The sequence below is a fragment of the Siphateles boraxobius genome, unplaced genomic scaffold (assembly GCF_051911475.1).
Source record: "Siphateles boraxobius isolate OS27281-9 unplaced genomic scaffold, OSU_SipBor_1 130, whole genome shotgun sequence".
Taxonomy (NCBI): Eukaryota; Metazoa; Chordata; class Actinopteri; order Cypriniformes; family Leuciscidae; genus Siphateles; species Siphateles boraxobius.
In genome coordinates this window covers 36,693,097-36,716,754 of record NW_027508734.1, presented here as the reverse complement: position 1 = coordinate 36,716,754, position 23,658 = coordinate 36,693,097, and the positions used below count along the sequence as shown (strand labels likewise).

The following is a 23,658-nucleotide window of genomic DNA, read 5'->3' as shown; positions in this document are numbered from 1 at the left end:
CCAAAGTTAACTTGTTCAAACAAAGCGCCCTCCCACCCAGAAATGCCATTTGTATGCACTGGTTTGAGAGAGAGAGAGAGAGAGAGAGAGAGAGAGAGAGAGAGAGAGAGAGAGAGAGAGAGAGAGAGAGAGAGAGAGAGAGAGAGAGAGAGAGAGAGAGAGAGAGAGAGAGAGAGAGAGAGAGAGAGAGGTGGTTTCATTCCAGAGGAATTCGGCTCTGACAGAGTAAGACAGCTGTCGACCTCCGCTCACACAAAAAAAGCATCACCATCAACCCTTCAGCAAATAAACTTTTTGTTTTATCCTAAGAATGTGATATAGTCAATAATGACACTTTGCATCTATTTTAGCGCAAACTAATTCAAAACTATTTGATTAAAGGAAAATGAAAAGCATTTTTTTCTTCCTGAGCAACCTGATGATATTTTCACATGCCTCAGTCAAGATGTTTTTTTTTTTTTCTTGCAAGTACATTTAATAGCATACAAGACCCCATTATCTCACTTAAAGTGATGACACCTTTCCAGTCGGCTGAAAGACGTCATATTGATGCATTTAAAATATTAATATTCAAACTCTCTGCCTCCCCCAGTACGACAGCCTTCTGTTGGGGAAAGATAAATATTATGTTTTAATTATAAAAACATAAAACAGAAAATGAAGAGACTGATGAAAAAGCACGGCCCTGCCAAGGAGGCTTGTATACAAAGGTAAGCAATGTTTTGGCAAAGACACGGAATTAAAATCTGGTATACTGCATGCAGCTTACTCTCTCTCTCTCTCTCTCTCTCTATCTCTCTCTCTCTCTCTCTCTCTCTCTCTCTCTCTCTCTCTCTCTCTCTCTCTCTCTCTCTCTCTCTCTCTCTCTCTCTCTCTCTCTCTCTCTCTCTCTCTCCTTTTCTTTTTCTCTTTCTCCGAGCAGTACATAGCTCGCCGTTGTCTCCATAACCAAGCAGGGAATCCTAACAGGATCATTAAGACATAAAACAGACTGATAAATGTTTCATAAGGACTGCCCGTTGATAGCCTCACGGGGGTACGGTGAGCACAGAGAGACGACACTCACGGAAGCTCTTTCATATACACTTTGGAATACAATTGGAATTTTAAATATAGTAAAAAGAAAAAAAAGCTATGCTAATTCCCACTATGGGTAATATTTACAAATTGACAGAAAGGGAGGGAAAAAGCGAGAGAAGGCGAGCGAGAGTATAACAAGGGAAAGAGAGAAAAAGTGAGCATGCGAAACAGAAATCAAATGAGCTGCTGCTAAGGGGAAATAAATTGCCCTTTTATTGTTCAAGCGTGCACAAAAATACTAAGTCTACATTTATCTAAGACACGTCAATCAACAGAGCACACTGACAATTAACACGTTGAATAGAACTTTTATCATTTAAAGACACCAGAGTCCTGACCCACTGTACTTAAATAAAGCAGTATAATAACAATTTTCTCACACACCATGACATTTTTTTTTGATTTTACATTATTACACTACAAAAAAAGGTGACAGATTCAAGAGAGGGAGCACTGAGCTGCAGAAACTGCATAGGAAGACATTTAGATAACATAGGAGAAGTGTGGAAAAAAGTGAGAGTGATGCATGCTGGGTGAGAGGGCAGAGGGCGCGAACTATAATGAAGGTGAATGATAGGAATAAACATTGACATAATTCTTCCAAGGTCTACAGTTCCTAATTAGCACATGCGAGAGAGAAATGTAGTCTGTCCTCGTTTTAAAGATTTGGAAGAGCAAAAGAGAAAATTAAAGAAAGAGAAAGAGAGAGGAGGAGGAGGAGGAGAGAGAATATGACAGAGAGGCCCTTAATGATAAGTAATACGTCTTTTGTCTCATAAAAACTATTCCATGTAATTTTGGGGCTCGGATCAACTTATTTTTCATTCACAACAGACTTTATAAGATGTGCGGACATTCAGAAGCACAATAGCATATACTGTACATATAGGCCTAATGAGTTCTTGACCACTCACTCACACATTGTTACAGAAACAACTAAATTTGACTGAGCATGGGTAACAATTTATTCTTCTCTAAATGTGCATATTTATTTAACAAGTAAAGCAATAAACATCTGCATGAAACTGATGCCATAGGTCAGAAAAGATGAACAGGTTTGCTTCTCTGTGGATAGTCGTGCATTTTGAATAGCAGTTTGGGTTATTTCGACTTTAATTACACCACAATTACATTGTACAGCAAGTCTGCATATGTAATTACTCCAATTTGTAATTGTGTAATTAGATGAATATCCATGCTTTATAACCTAAGGCATCCATTGGCAAATCCAATTTCAATTTGTATGGAGCAAGTGTTTCGCCCAAAACGGCAGCAAGCTGTAAAGACCTGGGGATATACTGATAATCCTTGCCATGTTAAAATGCTCTTCCTCTTAACAATATTTAGACATGGGGGATTCTCAACTGGAGGATAAAGACAAGGCAGGTTTTGAAGCCTTAAGCAACGGAGATCAGGCAGTAGAAAAAGGATGCTTTTTCACTTGGTTTTCTCAAGTTAGTCGTACAAGAAACACGTCTAAGGATGTGTTGAATCAAATACAAGGGAGGAGTCTGATCCAAATAAGCATTTCATGGGTGTCACACAGGACATATTCATGTGTACTGACTATAAATATACACTGTAAAAGAGCAAAAATTATTGAAGTTGTATTTTTTATAACAAGAATACTATTGAAGCGTTTACAAAATATCACATTTAATTTAATGTTTTACATGCTCTTTCCTTGCAATTATTTGTGAAACTTACAAGCAAAGTTGTTTATAAAGTAAATACACCTACACCTGAGTCTTTGAAAGTGTAGTGTGGTCAATCTATATTAATTGTCAAGCTGTGTAACTACTAATGGTGTGTGTATATATAACGTTGTGTTTTTCCATTCACTGTGTTTCTGTTAAAGACTTCCTCTCTCTCTCTCTCTCTCTCTCTCTCTCTCTCTCTCTCTCTCTCTCTCTCTCTCTCTCTCTCTCTCTCTCTCTCTCTCTCTCTCTCTCTCTCTCTCAGCTGTCACTCAAAATCACACAATAATGAATTCAGAAACACTATCAGGAATGAGCCCCCCTTGTTTATGAAGCCCAATTCAGACTGCGGAATCTGAAATAACAATAGATCCCCTCCTCAGTCAAGCCAATCTTGTAATGGTAATAAGAAATAAAAGAGAATGGAGGAAAATGTAATAAACTAAAAAAGAGAGAGGGAAAGAGGTGGAAGAGATGTACAGAGACTGAAAATTCTATTGCACAATAAGCATATTTAAGGTTGATTATTGAGAGGAGAGGAAAAAGGCCTTTAGAGGACATTTCTGAGGCAACTTTTTCCCCCCCTTTTTATCTGTCTCTCTCTGTGTTTAAACAAGTGCAGTGTCAAAGACAAAAGCGATTGTGTCGACCTTCTTTCACAGTTGAGATGTTATTGTTGATTACTGTAATTCAAGTTTAACTCAAAATTGCAGTGGGTAGGTGGTTTAGAGGTTGGGTGAGCTTGCTGAATGAAGACAGCAGATAAATCTGCCGTATGTTAAAGAGAGGATAAAGAAAAAAGCAAATAAAATCAACACATTATAAAGGAAGTCTGTTCTCTTTGGGTTAGAGGAACGTGCAATATATTAAAAGTAAAACAGAGGTATGGCATGCCACATCCTGTTGCATACTACATAAACATACAACCCCCCCTTTTATAAAATAAAAATACACACACGTACACATATATAAAACCAGGCCATGACATGTATTTTTCGTCTTATCCTTCCTATTCAAAAGTCAAAAATGAAATACAAATGAAATCATCTTGATGAGAGAAGAAATACTTTTCTCCACCTTATACAAATGCTGGTCTAATAAAGAAACACTGCATTAAACATTAAAGCACTGTTAGGCAAACAGACAACGCAACACTTCCTTCCCTGTACATCACACCTTTAGCTTGTAAGGGTTTGGTGAGCACATGTTTTGTGCCGTGGCCTGAAAGCGCATCCACTTGTGTATGCATACTTTTAAATAAGTATGTCAGAGATTCTGCCAAACTGCCCCTTACTATGGCATAATTCCCCAATAAACACGCATCTCCCTGTGCTTGCAAGCAAAGAAACCTGAAGGTCAATCTCAAGACAAGAGGGGGGGCTGGCATTATGCCCGCTGCACAGTGAGAGCTCCCTGCCTGCTCCAACTGAGCTGGGCAGCGATGTGGGATTTCAGCTGGTGATCACACTCTACCTTGACACTAACTCACACGCAAGGCGAATAGAGAGATGGGGAGGGAGCAGGTATAATAATAATAATAAAAAAATATATATACTATATATACAAAAGAAGTCAGACTCAAGAATCATGTGAGAGGATTTTTGGAGTTTGCAATAACAAAAAACAAACAAACAAACAAACAAAAAAAACAGGGTTTTTAAGCTAAAATTTTAAAACAATAATATGTGTGGCATGAATGTAATACTGCCGACACCTCAAAAACACCATACCTACGGTGAAATATGGTAGCGTTAGCATCATGCTGTGAAACTGTTGTGGGCATTGCGTGTTTTGCTAAAATATAAGGAATGGGCCACAATATTGGGAAATTCTGCAAAGGAACCAATTTCAGTCTGCTAAAAAAAATACTGGGGGGATGTTAGTCTTTCAAGCAAGATGAAATGATACAAAACATTAGGCCACATCCAAGATCTCAATTTAACTGAGAATCTGTCATTATTTAAGAGAGAGAGAGAGAGAGAGAGAGAGAGAGAGAGGGGGGGGGGGGGGGGGGGTGCAGGACTCTGCAAAAAAAAAGAGAGAACCTACAGAGGGAACCTACAGAGTATAAAGCAATAGAGCATGCAAATGGTAAGATGGTAAGAGAGAGAGAGGAAATATTAAGTAATGGTGAGATTGGCAAAACATCACATAACCAATTTCTCAGATTTGTGTTTATTAAAACTGGTCTACTTATGTACAATAAAAGCTATGAGAGTGCCAAAGAATCAATAAATAAATTGTATTTTCATTCTCTGTCCCATGATTCAGTTAGTGCTTAACATTTTTATTATTAAACACTAATCACTTTAATTCCAAATACCCTGCCAATGTAACAAAAGCTTGAGAAGAGTTTATAAAAGGCCATGAGCTAAATCTCAAAGTAGTAGTAAGAGAGATGCTAAAGAAAGAAAACTTCCTGCATTAAAATTCACTAGATAATTACTTCTGTAACATACCCTCCTTTCTGTTGACGAGTGTTTAGGTTTAATAGTCTCTGTAAAGAAAATAGGTTTTATCTTCTTCTCATTTTCATTAATTCCTAATTGGGGTGGGGGTTGTCTGTTATTATTCCTTAGATTAAAATAAACATAGCCCATTGCATGTTCAAACTCATCTCACTACATGAGGGTGATAAGGACTGGGAATAAATAAACAATTTCTTCTTTGCTGTTGAAATTAAGTTGCTTAGAGCCTTAAGCTTAGCCACTTTTTTTTTTCTTTTTTGATGGCTTAAAAGCACATTTTACCCAGCAAATGAAGTTCATTTTTTTGACCTGCTTTATATGTATATCTTTAATTAGTGTCTTGTTTAGCTTAAGCTAACTGATTATCACATAGACGTGACCTAATTAACAGTGAGGCTGCTTAACAGTGGTGTACCACCCCAAGGAATGAGAAAGTTACCTTTAAAACTTCTGTAATCATTAGCTGCAGCTTCACTTAATCCCACTAAACATACATTTTTATCTCAAAAGCTCAGAGTTCCTCAGATGGGCCGGGTTTGCTGTCCCTCTCCCGTGCACCAGGATGTTTTAATCACTCGTAACATGTCTGTTCATCCACATAGGCTTTCTATTGTAAGAATAGCATACAGATTTTTATTTTCATAGTTAACTTTATATTTAAATGATAAATTAATTGATGCCGAAGGATAACCAAAGTACAGAAACCTCATTAATGAATTTGTTTAAGAAGAGAAGATACTAACTCCTTTTAAGGGTGTTTGATGGATATTTGAACAGTAACATTAATTGTCAGACTTATGCATTGAAGAGAATAAAGGAATCATGCTTTTAGGGTTTAAGACCAATGTCTGATAGAACCTCCTTGGTAGACACAGCTAGTATGCTAGTGCCATGTATGGATCTGAACCACTTGATACTGCCATCTCACCAATTGGCATCCCAAGGTTTCTTCCTCAGTTGTTCCATCCCACTGTGAAATTGCTCTCTTAGGGTTGTAATTGTGCTACTTTGTAAAACTTCCATTAGATAATTGCTATTTAAATGTATTGATTTAACAGAACTGAATCCTGTGAAAATCACACAATTTTGTTTCTGTTACGCCAGACTGAAAAACAAATTTAAGGTATTTATGGTATTAAAGTATTTAAATTATTCTTAATGCTGTGGGCTTTCTCAAACCATCTTAAAACTTTTTTACCTGAAGATGGAGAAGAAGGGTGGGGACTGTCATCCTGAACACTGCCTGTTTGGGAGTGTCCACCTCCAGCGCCGCTTTCCTCTGTCACATTGGAGGATCCAGGGGTGGTGGATCGGCTGATGGACTGAGATTCAGGGTCGCTAGCTGAGCCACGCCTTTCGTCCAGACCATGCTGAGAGCTCTCCTCTAGGGTTCGACGTTCCTTGTTGTGCACCCGGGAGTGGACCACCATCTGGTGGTAGGTTCTAAAGACTCTGCCACAGTCAGGACACTCAGTTGCTTTCTCTTTCAGGCCAGCCAGGCTGTACTCAAGCCCTTGGCCTAGGCCCAGACCCCCATGGTGAGGCAAGAACTCACGGTGGCTATCAAAGCTTACACCCTCATCTTTCAGGGACATCATGCCTCCACTTGTCTTCACTCCATGAAGGAGATCAGGATGTTGCTTCTGCTTGGAACCATCACTAGAGCCTACGGTCGGGTGCTCAAGCTTATCTTTCCCAAAGTGAACAATCCCAGCTGCACTGGCAAGTTCTTCTTCTTGTCCGTGCCCCCCATGATGCTGCTCTTTTGGCATGAAGGAGCGTTCCATAGCCATTCCACGTGCCATGATTTGCCAGGCTTGATAGCTGTTCAGGGGGTCCATCTCTGCCACCTTAGCTGCGGCTTGCAAGCGTTCCATACAGCTTGACTTCAGAGGGGGCACAAGGTTCAGGCAACCCAAAAGTGAGCGTTTTTCATTTTCCCCTAAGCCATGGCCCATGCTGGCCATTGGGCTCAGGAGCTTTCCAAGCATTTCCTTCTCCTTCATAGCTATACCAGCCTTGGCCAGCATCTGGTGCTGCTGTTCAGCCAGGCCTTGTTTGTCAGGTGTGAGGAAACCACTTTGCAGACAAGAAATGTATCGTGAATACAGGTTGGCGTGGGCTTCTTGAGCCAGGCTGCTCATGTTGTTCACAGAGGGCCTATCTTCATCAGCTCCTCCACCAACAGGGGGCTTGTTCTTTATGGCAAGCTTGTTTAGATGTACCTTCATGTGATTCTTCAGGAACCAGGGCTCCTTGAAACGACGTCCACAGATCTGGCAGCAATGTTCAAAGGAGTCCTTGTGTTTCCGCATGTGGCCTTTAAGAAACCAAGCCTGGCTGAAGACCTGGCTACAAACCTCACAGCGAAATTCATTGGCGGGCTTCTCTCCACTGCCAGCTCCTGTACCCTGTCCCTGGGCTGATTCAGCTGTAATATGGGTTTTCTCCACATGGCTGATGAGATCCTCCTCCTGGGAAGCAGCAAATTCACATAGGGTACACTTGTAGGGCTTGTGAAGAATGCGAATGTGGCGCTCTAGCTCCTCACGCTTCTTGAATTTACCCTTGCAAAAAGTGCACCGGAATCCTTGGGCTGGGTTGAGGGCTTGCTCATCTTGCAGGTTGGTACCTGAGGGCTTAGGTGAGGCAGATGGCTGGGTCAGTCCATCAGGCGAGGCCCCGATACTGGTTGGAGTGAGCAGGCCACAGGCAGAACCAGGCTGTTGCTGGTTGTGACTCTGGATACCCAATTGGGGTGGAAGAGGTTGAGAGGGCTGCAGCAAGCTGTTCCTCATTTGCTTATCACGTAAAATGGCCCTCTCTTCTAGTTCATGAAGAAGCCTGTTTTCCTCACGTACACGACCACGGCCCTTACCTAGATTTCCCAGTTTATGGGTGCGGAGGTGAATCTTCAGGTTACCCTTTTGAGCAGCTCGGTGGTCACAATAGGGGCATTTGAAGGGCTTCTCTCCAGTGTGTGTACGCATATGAAGAGACAGGATGCTGTTGAAACGGAAGCGCTTGCCACATAGTGGACAGGGGTATTTACGGTTCTTGCGGGCATCATCTTCTATGTCATTCATCTGGGACATGATTCCTAAGTTCTGCCCATTGAGAAATTGTTGCAAATCAACACGGCCATTGAGACCACTCAGGGCTCCCACATCCATGTCACGGTTAAGCTGGTTGGCCAGTAAGGCCATCTGACTGCTTATTGGCTGACTAGCTAAGGCAGCATGGGTTTTCTCATCCAGCGGGGTGGCTGCCTTTTCCTCTGGGATCTGTTGGCGACTCTGTAGTTCAGGAAAGGCATGACCCAGCTGAGCAGTCAGCTGATGCAGTTTCTGACTGATTGGGTAGCGGCCATTAAGTACTGCGTTGCTGAGATGGGTGTCAGCATCCGAGACCACCGAGGATAGACCAAGGCACAAACTAGAGTCCTCCATCCTAAAGGAGAAAAGACACAGAACAGGTAGTGAGTCCACTATTCGGAGGTATGCCGTAAAAAAGAAAAGGCACCACTAATACACTTGTATTATCGCTGTGCACAACCAACAGAAAACACTGCAGAATATATAATTGAAAGTAAAATGATATGTGGAACATCATGTAAATAGTAACAAATATTAACAATAGAAGTAAAGGTACAATGCTTTGGACAGAACAGGTTGACCACACTCTTAACTTTACCATTGTCTTAGAACTGTTCATGAAGAACACCCACTCTGCTCTTAGATTTCATGAAAAATAAAATACATTTTCTCTTATACATTTTGAGACTAGTGTGGCATAGTGTGGTGAGGATCATATTTCCGAGTTTAATAGCATCGCAGCGTCAAGTCTGTCTTAGGTATTGGCGCAGACACAAGGGTGTTTTATTTTTTTGCTGAAGTGGGTGAAGGTTTGGAAACAAAACTCTAGATATATTTTTCTTTGTGTGGATCTATATCTCAGATTATATACTGCATTGTCTGGCAAAGGAAATCACACCATACTGCAGTTAATTCAGTTCATTCTTGAGTACCCCTTTGTGTGTCAGCAGTCTTAGTATGGTGTGAGGAAATGGTTAACAACGATGACTGCACTTCAGTGACAAGTGTGAAGAAAAAAAAGAGTGAGTTCATCTCCCTCTGATTTATGAAGTACTACATGTACTCTCACACTTGGGGAGAGAAGCTGCAACTCTCAGAACTTTTTCTCAAACAGTAACACAATTTTGGAGGCAATAATTACCCAGTAAACACGGCAAGGCGCCGCATAATTAAGCTACTTGGTCCCATCCTATCAGAATCCCTCCAATTACATGCCTTAATGAAACGGAGCAATGGTATTGTCATGAAGCTGCCGCAATACTACAATTATGATATTAACAATAGCACTTAAAACCAAGGGGTTACTCCAGTAAACACAAGCCCTTATCTCACTGCCGCGACACTTGTCTTGGCGTAATTTTCCATTAAGAGGCACATTACGTTTGATGCAAATCATTCTGTGTTCACCTTCTTTTTTTCCCTCTCTCTGTTCTCTCACTCGCGAATGGCTTCCGATGAGAAGAAAACAACAGTTGGCGTTATTGAAAGGGTTCCCAAAGTATCAGAGGCTTCCCAGTTATTTAAAATGGCCACAGTGTGGCCCATTGAACCGTCAGACTAAAAACAATACATGAGCAGTGTCTGTTGTCATCTAGATGGCTAGTGCTTATTTAGCATGCTATTCACCATCTTAAGGAAGGATAATGATGTTGCTGCATTCCCCTGCAACTGACAGGGTCAAGCTTCAGAAACAATAAAGTGAGTTTTGCTTTGGTCAACAAAATATTGTATAATATCTCATTAAGCTGATTAGTATGCTGCCTGGTAACAGTGGCTATCCGCTTTAACACATGATTATGAATGTGAAATAAATGCACTGTGGTCATTTAAACAAAGACAAGAGCAAGAGCAGGTATTCAGGAAACTACATCCAGAATGTCTCTGTATTATTTGGAAACACTTGCTGGTTTGTCTTTCTCACACACTCAGTGCCTCAGGAAGGGTAAAGTGTTCTGGGCCGGGGAAGCCACACACTTTGGTCATAAATAAACCTTTTAAATGGTGCAGATTGACCCAGTTTACTTATTAGAGAGGGTCTACCTAATGACTCAGCACCTTCAGTCTATGGGCTGCTGACACATTCTATTTCACTTTTCCTCATGGCAGTATGACAGCTCCTGTGCATTTTCTTTCTTCATATGACCCACTGCACAGGGAAACAAACAACTGATTTTTTTGTTGACAAGCAGGAGCAATGTGGACAACGATGAACCTATTGGTCTGGTACAAAAAAGAAAAAAGAAAAAAGAAAAGAAAAAAAGTGCACTTGCGGAGACAAATACACAACGACTATCAAACCAGCACACACACACACACAGTCTGCAGTTGAAGGCAGTGGGCTTGGAGCACATATTTGCTGATGCTCTCATAAGAACTCTAATAAGGGCCGCCTGTTCTTTAGCTATTTGCTCTTCCTACGCCATGTCGGTCGCAGTCTTATCTCTCCAACATGGATAAAAACACTGAGGCCACTTCCAGTCGCTGCTAAACACACTGTGGGCTGCTGCTGAATGCCATTCCTCTTTTGTCCAGAGCTATAACTCCGAGGAATTTAAAAGAAAAAAATGCTGGAATCTGGATGTGAACAATACACTGTAGGTGTATTATGTTTTTAAATACTGGGTGTGTTATAAACACACTCACGCGTGTAAGCACGTGCGCTGCAAATTATACATGGCTCAGCAGTTCAGTGAGGATTTTTGATATTCAGCAAAAAGTAATACAGGAGTAAATGCAAGACAAATATAAATCACGGACGGTTCGCTCTGCCAGGTCATCTAATTAAAGCAACGGTCTACAGACAAAGGCCTAAAAATGCTGGGTGATGTTTGGGTTTAGCGCGATGCCTCATGACTTTGGAGTTTCTTTGGGCAGCGAGTTGTTCAAATTGCTTTTGTAGACGTCGCAGCAAATCCTGGCAGATATCAGACGAGGCCCTTTTTGAATGTGGCAAGCATGCTTTCTGCAGTAGAAATCTATGATTTAAGCGAGGCATGATGAGCAGTTGCTCATTTGGAGAGATAACTGCTTGCCCTTTTCTTCAATTTGATTTCCTTCTTTATCTTTACCATATAACAAAGGCAGATAGACAAAGGAACAATGTGAAATGAACTGACAAATCCAGTTTGTTTTTGAACATAGCCTCGCCTGACGACTATATGCAAATTAAGTGCATTAATATGCCTTCCTTGCTCCCAAGTCATTTCATTTTTTTTTCTGATTAAAAAGGACATTTCATATGGTTAAAGAGGTGTCACACACACACACACACACACACACACACACACACACACTCACTTCTGCAGAGGCTGACAAAGTATTAAATTCATATGTGAACGTAATGTAGACGCCTGACACACATACACCCGCAAACAATAACACACACAGTCTGCAATATTTTAGAGAGCATCTATAAATAAATAAAGAAATGAATACATTAATAAATAAATTTGATACTGGGAATACTTTAAGGGAGGCATCACTACGGAACAATTATCAGTAAAGTGCATATTTTCCACAGTATAATTAGCAGAAACTCCAAGCCAAAAGCCTTATCTCAAACGAAACAAAGTCATTAAAATCAAAATACATCTGCTCTTAAACATCAGCATGCTTAATGCAAATCTGAAAATGCCTCCAAAACCAAATTTGCAGAGCAGCAAGCACATTTGGAGGGCATTTTGTCAAAAATTGCAAACACTGTGATTTTAATTCAGAAAAAAAGATTAAAAAATGTTATGCTCAACTCGGTTCTTCATATTTCCATGTGATTTTTCATTTACAACTATACCTAGGAGTACATTTAAAACACCCCATTTCATAAATCTACAGCACATTTAAGGTTTCAGCATTCTGCTTTTCAATATTTCTTCAGCGATGCTTGTCTCTGATATCTGCATTTGTAGGATGCCCTGCAAAGTTTCACTGCCAATCTTTCCTCTGTTAGAAATGCTAATGCCTCACCTATTTGGATCAGTGCCATTGAGTCGTGGCCCACAGCATGTAGGCCTGACAGCAAACACGGTGGTGGCTCCTCGTCCCAGACCCCCGTCTCCCTCTCCCCCCTCCTCTTCCTCTCTCTCTTTCTTAGGGCTGGGGCAGTTGGGTTAGCCAGGAGCTAGACGAAACGATGGAGTCTCAGTGGCCTGATTCTACCTGTCACACGTAGCGTAACAACAGCAGCGTGCTCTAATTAACGCGTGCACCACCGCCGCGTCTCTTGAAAAGCCACTGAGACTTCCTTTAGTGCACTGTCACACAGGGCCCAGTGGCATGCAGCTTTACAGTCTGTGGTTAATACTGAGCCTTTCAAGCAACATGGCAAAACAACCGGATTTATGTCTTATCTTTACCTCACTTTACATCACTTTCTGTTCACTCTTGCAAGCTCTGCAAACCACATCTTAATTAGAAGGTGCAAATGCCACCATCAGACTGCTGTCCTTCTCTTCTTATCTTTGCTTTGTCAAGCCTGGCCATTGTTGTAAAAACCAGGGAACGCATTGTTTGATTTCTGCCTTAACATCACGTCAAACAACTGTATAAGCATAAAGCAGGATCTACTAGTAGAAACGCAAACACCAGTGCACTTTGTGGCAAGTGTGATGCAAGTGGCATGTGTGATGCACTGATGTTTAACAAAGGTATTTCTACGATATTTGAACTGATTGTGGTTTCTGATTAAGCCTGCAGTAAGCTTTGCAAAGTGCAAGAATATGTGTTGCATTATTTGGCATTTAGATTGCTTTCTGGAGGGCCAGGCTTTGGTTTTGGGACGTCAAGGAGAACGCAGCTAAATTAAGGCCACTGTAGCGACAAAATATTACATTAAACTTGAGGTACCTGTGCGCGTTTACGTCCTTGAGCTGATCCTCTAGTGGCCTCTCACAAATCAACACGGAGGGCAGAATCAAGGTTCTGTTTAAAACACACATAAATACACACAAACTCACTAACACGCAAGTAAACTTCAGCCTTGAAGGGGCTCTGAACAAAGAGTTTTTAAGTGTACAGCTAACCTCAGAGAGGACATAAAACCCATCTAATCCTTAAATGTTCTAGATTACACAGCATGTTCAAGCCCTAAATCAAGTAACACCGAGCAGATCTGGCTCTTTCGGGCTTTGCGTCTTTATATAACATAATTTTGGTGGCCTTCTGCATCCATGTTTGGGTAAAGAATGTGTACATTTACAGAAAACTGCAGTTTCAGGGGGGAAAGCCATTGACAAGTAAAACAAAATAAAGTCAAAGTATTTGCGAGTTGAAATGAAAATAAAAAATATAGATCGCAAGGCCATTAGCTGCTCTGTTATTATGAAGCTTTATCGACCAAATCCCATTGACTAATTACTATGCAGTAGCTGATTAATTAATTATTAAAGAGGTCATCGTTATTGATAAATCAATCATTATTTAAAGAAAGTGCAAAAGTCAGTTTTATTTCCTCTGAATCATTAGCGGCCCTGCATAAAGCAAAAGGGAATGAACTGTTTGGTGTTTGAAAATGGCTGCCATATGTTGCATATTTAATGGATGAAAACGGCACTGCATGTTATTCAGTTATGGGAATATGGCCAGAAACGTACAATAACAAAATCATAAACCGATAGCGATAGTTAAAATCATTGCACGCTTATCAGCGAGGTCCGATCTGTCCTTCTCTCTCTCCTTCTCTGCTCATGTTTAGTCTGTTGCAGGTGGTCTTCAGAATAGTTCTAATTAATCCAATAAAACGTGGCTTGTTTTTCTTCCTCTCGATGCTCTTTGACTGAACTGGATTATTAGTGGCTGTAATGAGGCATTAAGCAAAGGTTCCCAGCACAAGACCGAAACTGAATCAAACAGAAGAAACGCACGCAACCTGAAAGGCAAACTCGTTCTCATCCAGCAAACAGCTCGGTGCATGATGCAGGTTGTTTTCTTATTTGTGGTAAGACAGTAAGTGACCTAATTATACCTAGTTCATGGGTTGCGACACCACCACAGATGAATTGTTACAGTTACAAATACACATGTCTTGTTTCACCTTCCTTTCTACACAGTTCTACCTTCTGTTAGCTCAACCCGCAAAACTCTCTCAGTCTCTGTCGGTGTGTCTCGCACAATATGTCATTGAGAGCATCTTAAGAGAACATTTCAACAGGTAGTTCAGCTTTCAGCTCATCTCTACAGATCAGTATGAGCCCACGAAAGGATGAGCAGAGAGAAAAATGCAGCTCCTTTTATCCTGTGTGTCTGACAGGCTTGTTGGGATGCCAGGGGAGGGAATATCAGTGGGAGACCAAAGAATTCCCACAGTTCATTGTCCTGGCCTGCTGCATCCTCATCATCATCATCATCCAGAGCCGGCCTGAAGCTCAAAGCCTCCCTTTATGTTAAACATTTTCAGCATTATCCCGAAGACCAGCAGATGTGCTCTGTGTGTGCGTGTATGTGTGTGTGAGAGAGGTACAATGGTAGTCACAGCGTGTTAAGCCTCCTGCCTGTAGATCTCAGACAGTGAGAAGGGAAAAAAGATGGATAACTGAGCATTTGTTATATTGTAGAGGTGGGATAGAGGGGGTCTCTGCATAAAGATTGAGATAGTTACAAAGAAAAGCGCTACACTGTTCACCTCACTCACAAAGAAAGAATGGAACCAAGTCAAGTGACCAGCACTGAAGGCTAAAGTAGCAGAAAACATACTGCACTAAAGGTCAACGCGTGACAGTTCATCTCTAAAACTTCCCCTTGTGGTTTATACCCTACAACTATGGAGAAATATCAATTGTGCATGAGGTGGCAGTCGCTAAAAAGTGAATAAAATCATTTAACCCTCTGGCAATCCCATGAGAAACACAGGGATGTGTCTTAGTGGCAAAGCTGAGTGAGCCGTGGTCGAACCAGCCATCACGCATGACCACACATCAGCACAGAAAAGCCGAAAAACAATGAACACAGTGTGGCGATGGGCAAAAGGGCCATCATCCAAGCCTTACATCATCTTTCCTCCAGCTCAGTACAGCAGCACAATACTGCCACATACTACCAGAAATCATTAAATAAATAAAAATCAGATCAGACCTCTATTGTCGGGAAAGAGCGCTACATCCATCCACCAAAACTGCCACTGTTGTATCAAGCTCTGAACTTTTAAAGGGATAGTACACCCAAAAATGAAGATTCTATCATCATTCACTCACCCTCATGTCGTTTCAAACATGAACGGCTTTCTGTGAAACACAAAATATATTTTGAACTATATTTGTCCATAAAAAATTCAAAGGGGTCCAAAACTACACTAAAGCATATTGCCTTTAATTTTGTGGACAAAAAAAATAAATAAAAAATCAGTCCTTCCTTTAAGGACACCAAAGATGACCTGACTAAATATGATATGAAGCTGTATCACAATCAATTAATTGACCGACTGACAGTCTGTTTTCTCTCGACACTCTTTCTACCTCTCAGCTGCGGCGAAAAAAGATTACCTTTGTAGAAAACTTAAATGTCAATGTAACCCCCAAATAAGTGAATATCAGAAATAATTGCTGTTTTCTTCTCGCACATGCTGGTTTTGTGCGTATGAGTTTTGCATAATGACTCCAACAAGGGGTGTTGTTTTGACAGGTGCTGAAATCGAGTCGAGAGGAGAGGGAGACAAGGTTCAATTTAGTTTGTGAATCTTTTAATTGTTGCATGGCTAATTAAAATAAAAGAGGAAAAAATGGAGAAAAGAGAAAAAGAGAGAGAGATGTGACTCAATGTTCCTGAGTGTTTAATGTTGCATGTGTGCATACATCGGACCCAAATCGTGCCTCCAAGCCGCTCAATGTAAGACAGACAGTGCAGGAGAGAAAAATCTGCTGCTACTTCAATATACTTACCAGCTCTTCACAACCGCAGCCTGTAGTTTGGAGTTTTCACAAAACAAATGTATGGCTAATTAGAGATACTCATTAAGGGAGGCAAGTCAAGTAATTATTTTACATCATGCCACTGTTAATTGAATGATTCTTCAATGTCTTTTGAAAATATCTTCTTTTTTTGTCTTTCCGTTTCCCCCCTACACACACAGAAAGAAAGACGATAAGACTATAAACAGGTACCGTAGCCATATGCTCTTGAATGAAAAAGCACTTCTGTCGTGGTAAATGGGCTTTTTAAATATTGAACCGCTGCATGTCTTTTTAATATGGCTGATGTTAAATCTTCTTTATTCTGTCACTTTGATAAACTCCCTGAGCTATACCGACAGAAAGTTTCACTTTTGTGTGAAAGCCCACGTGCAGGCATACAGTTATACAAGCATTCTCTGTCCATAAAGCATGTTTTTAAAAAGCAGCCTTCTCACATCCTGTTTAAGAAAGCCACTAATCTTATCAAAGCCATCAGGAAGTCAGAGTTGACTGGAAATGCTCATGAGTCTTTGTATATGTTACAAGTATATTTTCTTATTTTACTTCGTTTTTTTTTTTTTTTTGTCTGCTGCTCTATTGTTTGACTGTGAATGGTAAGACGAGATAGGACTACTAAAGCTGTGTTTCTTCCCTTCATGGTCGCTCATCACTGCTAAGAAGAAGAGGAAGACTGTGGAGAGTGAGTGTATGTTAAAAGCCTCTCTTTATTAAGAGAATTTGTGAGAATTGTGTTTTATTGTGGGCTAATTGTGAGGAGAGGAAGTGTGTGTGGAATGGGTGGACTCTGGAGAGAGGGTGGAGGACCTCTGGGAGATCAGGGCACATGTTTATTTATCAGGCTTTATCGGAAATGGTGAGGCCACAGATCCCAGCAGGATCAGAGAGAGAGAGAGACAGAGAGAGAGAGAGAGAGAGAGAGAGAGAGAGAGAGAGAGAGAGAGAGAGAGAGAGAGAGAGAGAGAGAGAGAGAGTTTACCTCCATGCCAGCGTTACGCTGTCACACAACTATGATTAAATGACCAAAGCAGAGCTGGTCAAACCTCAAAGGCTTTTGTTTATATATAAAAATGGTTTATGATTCATGCAACAAAAGAGCTACATTCACAGTTTCTTTTTATGCAAAAAAGCCTGTATGGCTTAACTGATATTTTTTCCATACAAATTAACATTTTCTACTTGATGTTTCAAGGACCCATTTAGGATAACACAGTGAGCAGAACTTAAAGATCATGTGTGCATTTTTTTCAATGCTATGAATAAATGAATGAATACATAGTAAAAATGAGCAGAGCCAGTTATAAGTAGACCTGGTTCTCCCTAAAAGTGTAAACACTGTGGCACTATCAAAACTAGGGCTGGACCCGGATATTCGAATATTCGTTCGGTGTGTTGGTATTCGATTTGAAAATGTGACATTCGAATATTCTTCTTTTTTTTTTTTGCACACCTGGCATCCCCCTCGAAACGGTTCTCATTCGCGCTTGAATATGTTTTACACTATAAAATCTGGTGAAATATAATACTTAACATATAACTTCGTTATATCTACTTAATAAATAGATTTGCTTCTTCTTGGACTACTAAATGTGTTCCTGCAACGGGAGTATTCTCTGACTAGAGCGCAGAACAGCGGAGTTTGTATGGACAGAAGTGTATGCATGAGCTTGTATTTTGGGTTAAGCGGCGTTGCCTTGACATTGTGGAACATAGAATAATAGAAACAAAATGTATTATCCTTTTTACCCTTATCAATCTAAATTAATTTACAGCTAAATATAGGAGACTTTGAGATTTTACTGGGACGTTACATTTATTTTTCGTTTTTCTTTATTTAAATTTTGTTTTTCTTTATTTAAATTTCGTTTTTCTATATTTAAATTACGTTTTTATTTATTTAAATTTCGTTTTTATTTATTTAAATTTCGTTTTTATTTATTTAAATGTACCCTACTTTGTCAGTGAGAAAAATATTATAAGACTACCTTATTAAAAATATTGCTTAAGTTAAAAGACGTGTGTGTGTGTGTGTGTGTGTGTGTGTGTGTGTGTGTGTGTGTGTGTGTGTGTGTGTGTGTGTGTGTGTGTGTGTGTGTGTGTGTGTGTGTGTGTGTGTGTGTGTGTGTGTGTGTGTGTGTGTGTGTGTGTGTGTGTGTTTTATATCACTGCATGCGTGAGGCGCACCGCTTCTTTATTTAAATCTACTCTACTTTGTCAGTAATTTGTTGGTGAGAAAAATATTAGACTACCTTATTAAAAATATTGCTTAAGTTAAAAGACCTGTGTGTGTGTGTGTGTGTGTGTGTGTGTGTGTGTGTGTGTGTGTGTGTGTGTGTGTGTGCGTGTGCGTGTGCGTGTGTGTGTCTGTGTGTGTGTGTGTGTGTGTGTGTGTGTGCGTGTGCGTGTGTGTGTGTGTGTGTGTTATATCACTAGCGCAGTGTCCGTTCTCGGAGCATATGCAGTGCATGCGTGAGGTGCGCCGCTTCTTTATTTAAATCTACCCTATACTTTGTCAGTAATTTGTTAGTGAGAAAAATATTAGACTACCTTATTAAAAATATTGCTTAAGTTAACAGACCTGTGTGTGTTTTATATCACTAGTGCAGTGTTCATTCTCGGAGCATATAAGCTCTGCTCGCGTGAGGCGCGCGCGCATCCGGCTCGCGCTGTTCTGTAGTTTATTAAAAGTTTATTAATTCTGAATGTGTCGCGTCTCGCCTGTCTATCTATATTGCACCAAATACGACACTGCACTTCCTTGTGAAGTCGTTTGGATGAACGGTTCTCGAAATAATCAAAATGCAACGGACAGACAGACATAGGCTATAGAGATTCCGAAGCTTCGAATATTCGATGTTCATTACTACCGAAGCTTCGAAGCTCAAAAAATGGTATTCGGACCAGCCCTAATCAAAACATTGCTGTTGAGTTCTTTTAACCTTCATGACCAGCATGAGCAGCATTGACTCAACCAATAGGACCTTTTTGGGTGTGACTATTTGTGTTTCTGACCAATTGCAGATGGAGAAGTGTTCGGGAAACCTGTTTGTAAACAATAATCATTTCACCTTTACATAGCTGTCCTTTTCTAAAGCAATGGTTCTCAAACATTTAAGTAAGTAAGCTATAAAATAACATTGACAAGAACTTGCGACCCCCACTACCACAGCACGCCAGTCACTGCATATCTTAGAGTTTTAAAAATGTTATTAATATTATTATTATTATATAAGAAGGGACCAGGAAAAACCATTAGTCGGGACTCAAACTTGGTGTTGCCTGAAACACTGTTGCGCCATATGTCTGAGCGCTGTCCGCACTGCGATTGCTCGACGTTTCAAAATATGAACTAACAAAATGTGTAAACACTTTAAAAATCTTTAAAAAATCAAATATATATCTAGTAATAGTAATATTTCAAGTAATTTTTTTTTTTGTATTTTTTTTTTTGTGATGAGGCAGTTTGAGAACTGGTGTTCTAGAGCAATAATAAAAAAAGAGGCAAAACCATCACGTTTCCTACATTTAAACAATCCACTATAGTAGCACTAATCAAAGCCTGAGAACAAGGTAACAAATACTGTAAACCGTAATGCTCAAAATAATGAATTGGTTTTAACTAAAATTAAACAAAATAGTTTAATCAAATTAACTATTATGAGTATTTAGAACATTCTATTTCTTTTGAGTTCACAAAACTGACACATTTGAAGTAATCTCAATTGTTTCATTGTTTTGAGTTTTATGAACTTTATTTTTTAAATTTAGACAAGAAACTGGGCTGGGATTTCTATTTCCCAGCATGCTTTTGCTGGGATGCATGCTTTGTTTAAGTGTAATATAATGATTTGTGTGCAAGATTAATGTTAAATGGGATAATTAGTAGTGTGTAAAGGTGTGCTATGCTAATTTGGATTAATTTTCTCGTATGTGGCTGTGTGTGTGTGTGTTTTTTTGTTGTTGTTGTTGTTTCTTTGTTTTTTGGAAGGTTACACGAGTAAACAATGAGATTGGTTTGAGAACTGGTACATGTTTTACATTGCTGTACTCTTTCAGCAATTGATATGCTATGCTAATGATATTAAAGCATTGTGTTACAAAGTAGGAAGTTAGCATTTACTGAATTAGCTAGTTAAGGCTAGCCGAGTTTCCACTACTAAAAATATTTAAGTTCAGATTACATGGTAATTTTAAGTTAAATGTATGAATTAGCTTACTCAAATATTTCCAGTTAACATCAATTAAAATGTACGGAATACAAATCTGACAGTTCTGCTTACTTAAACTTTGAATTTCTTAACCTAAACATTTTGGCGTAACTGATTACCTACATTTTTTGGGGGAGTTTTGCCAACTTATTCGGTTTTACAGTGGTGCACAGGGTCAAATGACATCAGGGTCAAAGCCAAGCCCATTTGACCTGGAAATCATAGCCTGCCACTGTTAGGCCCTCCACCTGTGGTATTTGAGCATCAGAGTTTAACTGATGGGGAACAAACAGAGGCACAGTTTCAGAGAGGTCTGGGTTGGCCAGCACACCAGATTCCACACGTCTCCTCACTCAGTCCCTTGTACTGCTTCCCCTGGCCTGCTCAACACATTCTTATCCTCATACCTGCCCTCTGTGACCTTGAACATGATAACACATTCATCCTCTTTCAGGGGGGCTCTGCCACGGTGACCCACAGTAAGCAAATGGAGAGAAAGGGAAGATAAGTTCATAAAGCCAAGGATGTTTTAGTGAAAAAACGACCTCCCGGTATCTCCCGGTCCCGTGAGATGTGAGGTGGGCATGTGGCTCTTTCGTTCTAACGCGTGGGGAGGGATTACACATATTCCTCCCTTCATCTGTTATGGTTTGGTTCGAGCTGCCATGTTAACATGTTGTATGTGTTACCATTGCTCGGCAGCACGCCTCGTGCTCTGATCTCCGTATGAACATTGCCGGGGAGGTCATGACCTCTATGTGCAATTTGGCTGTCAGAAGCTAGACAGCAGCTGGGTGAAGAGATGGGAGGTTTTTATAGTGTGTTTAAAAGGCTTGTTTACATTCAAATGGACATAATTGTACTGACAGTATGAGAAACAAAAAATATTAATGAAATTCATCCTTCAATAATAAAAAGAGGCTGTGGGGAAACCCAGCCATATTTTGAAAACTTTTTCTTTAATGGGAGTTTATACATTAAGTGTATAGGAGTTTAAAATTGTATAATGATTTTTAACAACAAAAAATAAACAAATGTAAAGTTTACTTTTTAGGATGTGTTGATTATAATATTTTAAATAAAAAAATAATAATTACAAAAAACTGCACATTGTGGGTCCTGTTTTTATTTTTTCTAAATCTATATTTTCATAAAAGTATCGAGTTTTCCTGTATAATTTACAGCAATGGCTGAGACATTATTTTTTTTCTATTTGTAAGTAAAATTGACATTGCAGCTGAAATATACCCAAATGAATCGAATTGAATCAAATCAATCCAAATTGAGGGCTTTTGAATCACAATTTAATTAAACTGAAAAAAACCTATTGATAAATAGCCCTAGTAACCATGTGACACCTGTTACACTGGGTTGCCTAAAACAGACAGACAAACGGGTCTCTGTCACTTGATTGGATATGAAGCAAGCCAATCACTGAGCTCTTCCTGTCTCAAACACTTCAGATATCTCAGACAAGATACCTCAGTCATATCTGCCTTCTGCTTAACACACACACACACACACACACCCAAACAGAAACAGACATAAATATGTACACCCTTAACCCCTGTGGGACCTGAGACCAGCACCCTGCAAACATCATCCCCATTGGTAGAAAGGTTTAATCTTTCACTCTCCGCCATTTCAGAAGACCCTGACTCTTGTTTGTGCAGCCCCCTCCCCGCGATCTTTCCTTCCCTCTCTCCCTCCCTCCCTCCCTCCCTCCCTCCCTCTCTTCCTCTCTCCATATTTTCTCTCCTGCATCTGATTAAGTTAACAATGTGGCGTTATTTGCATGCTGATTTGGCGAGGTCCCTCTCCTCCCCGCTCACTCTCACAAACACAGGGGCTGGATCGTGGTAATGTGATAGCACAGCAGCCAGCCGATGCAATTTCTACCCCTCCTCCAAACCCAGGTGTGTGCTATCCACTTCCCTCTTAATTCCCTCCATGCTCATATTTTAGTCCCTCTTTATTTTTTCTGTCGTTCTGTGCCTTGTAAGGGTTGTATTATAATCAAAACTGGAGCAAAAAAAAAAGGTTGGAGGAGGGGGTATATCCTGTCTTTTTTTATTATTAATTATAGACCACGGCTGATGTGAATGTATTCCGAAAGCATCTTCAAAATAGGTCGGCATACAGTTTTCTATTCTTATCACATTTAAATGTCAACATGGTGCAAAGCTCTACAAATTAGTTCAGGCAGACTTCAACCCCCATTTAACATTTAAAGCTCCGCTCAGTAAGCCCCCAATGTGTGATTCAAATCAGTTTACACACACATAAAAAGGAAGCGGTGCGTCTTTCAAACTTCTCATTTCAATACTGATATTATTGCCAACCTTTTGCCAGAGAATAGGCTGGCAGAGACGGGGAAAAAAGAGCCACGAGATGAAGCAACAGAAACAATGCATTAGCTTTCATGAATTATATATCCGCTTTCATTCTGAACAGAATCGAGGATTTTCTGAGCCTATGCATATATCCTAGGCAGGAATGAATAAATCACAATGGTGGGGTCATTCCTTTTTACATGCATTGAGAGCCATATCAGGATAATAATGTCCACATAAAACACTTACTGTGGCTCATTTGGAATGCAAGCGATGCAAAAATTTCTCCCTGATTCTCGTATGTCAATGGAAGTGTCCCGAGGAGAGCTGCTGTATCAGGACATTTATTTGTTACAGAGGATGGCAGAGGCGAATATTGAAGGACTGGGCTATTTCTGATGACACCAGAATTCTGACTTTGGGCGAATGGGGATGATTTCTGAGCTTCGACACAGTAAAACAAGTGAGTTTACTTAACAACCACAGGTCTATATCTACCACATAAAATGACGGTTGTATTATTAATAGTCAAAGAGGGTATTAAAACACCTTAACATGTTGTAACTCAAGCCAATTGACTAAACAGCACCGCATGGCTACTCCTTAACAGTTAACGTCTGTTCTCAGGAAACTTTCCAATGCTAGAACAATGATTCAGACCCAATGCCATGGATCAGAGCAGGCTGCTCTGTCGCTCAGTTGACTCAGCATTATAGGGCAGAGAGGCTAAGGGCCCAGAGGAGGAGTTTCACACCTCTAGCTGTTTTATGCCAACGAGCGCCATGCATGACCCTGCAAGTCTGCTCCAGACAGCCCTGGAGGAGCACTCGCTAGGCGTGTGAGGATAGGATGTGCTCCTCACGCCTCATTACCCAAACG

At 40.2% G+C, this 23,658-nt stretch overlaps 1 protein-coding gene across 12 annotated transcripts in view; it reads right to left on the bottom strand.

Annotated features, from left to right (window-relative positions):
* The window catches only part of znf536 (zinc finger protein 536), a 186,935-nt gene that overhangs the window by 89,286 nt on the left and 73,991 nt on the right, over positions 1 to 23,658 (bottom strand). For 10 of the 12 annotated variants that reach the window (XR_013203681.1, XR_013203682.1, XM_077229316.1 and 7 more), the window contains one exon: positions 6,444 to 8,695. Coding sequence is in view for 10 of the 12 variants with exons in the window: in XM_077229316.1 (XP_077085431.1) it covers positions 6,444 to 8,694 (2,251 nt within the window). In the remaining 2 variants the exon portion in view is untranslated. Of the gene's footprint in view, positions 1 to 6,443; positions 8,696 to 12,303; positions 12,570 to 23,658 lie in introns of those variants that run through there. The other 2 variants (XM_077229324.1, XM_077229317.1) reach the window with 2 other exon arrangements.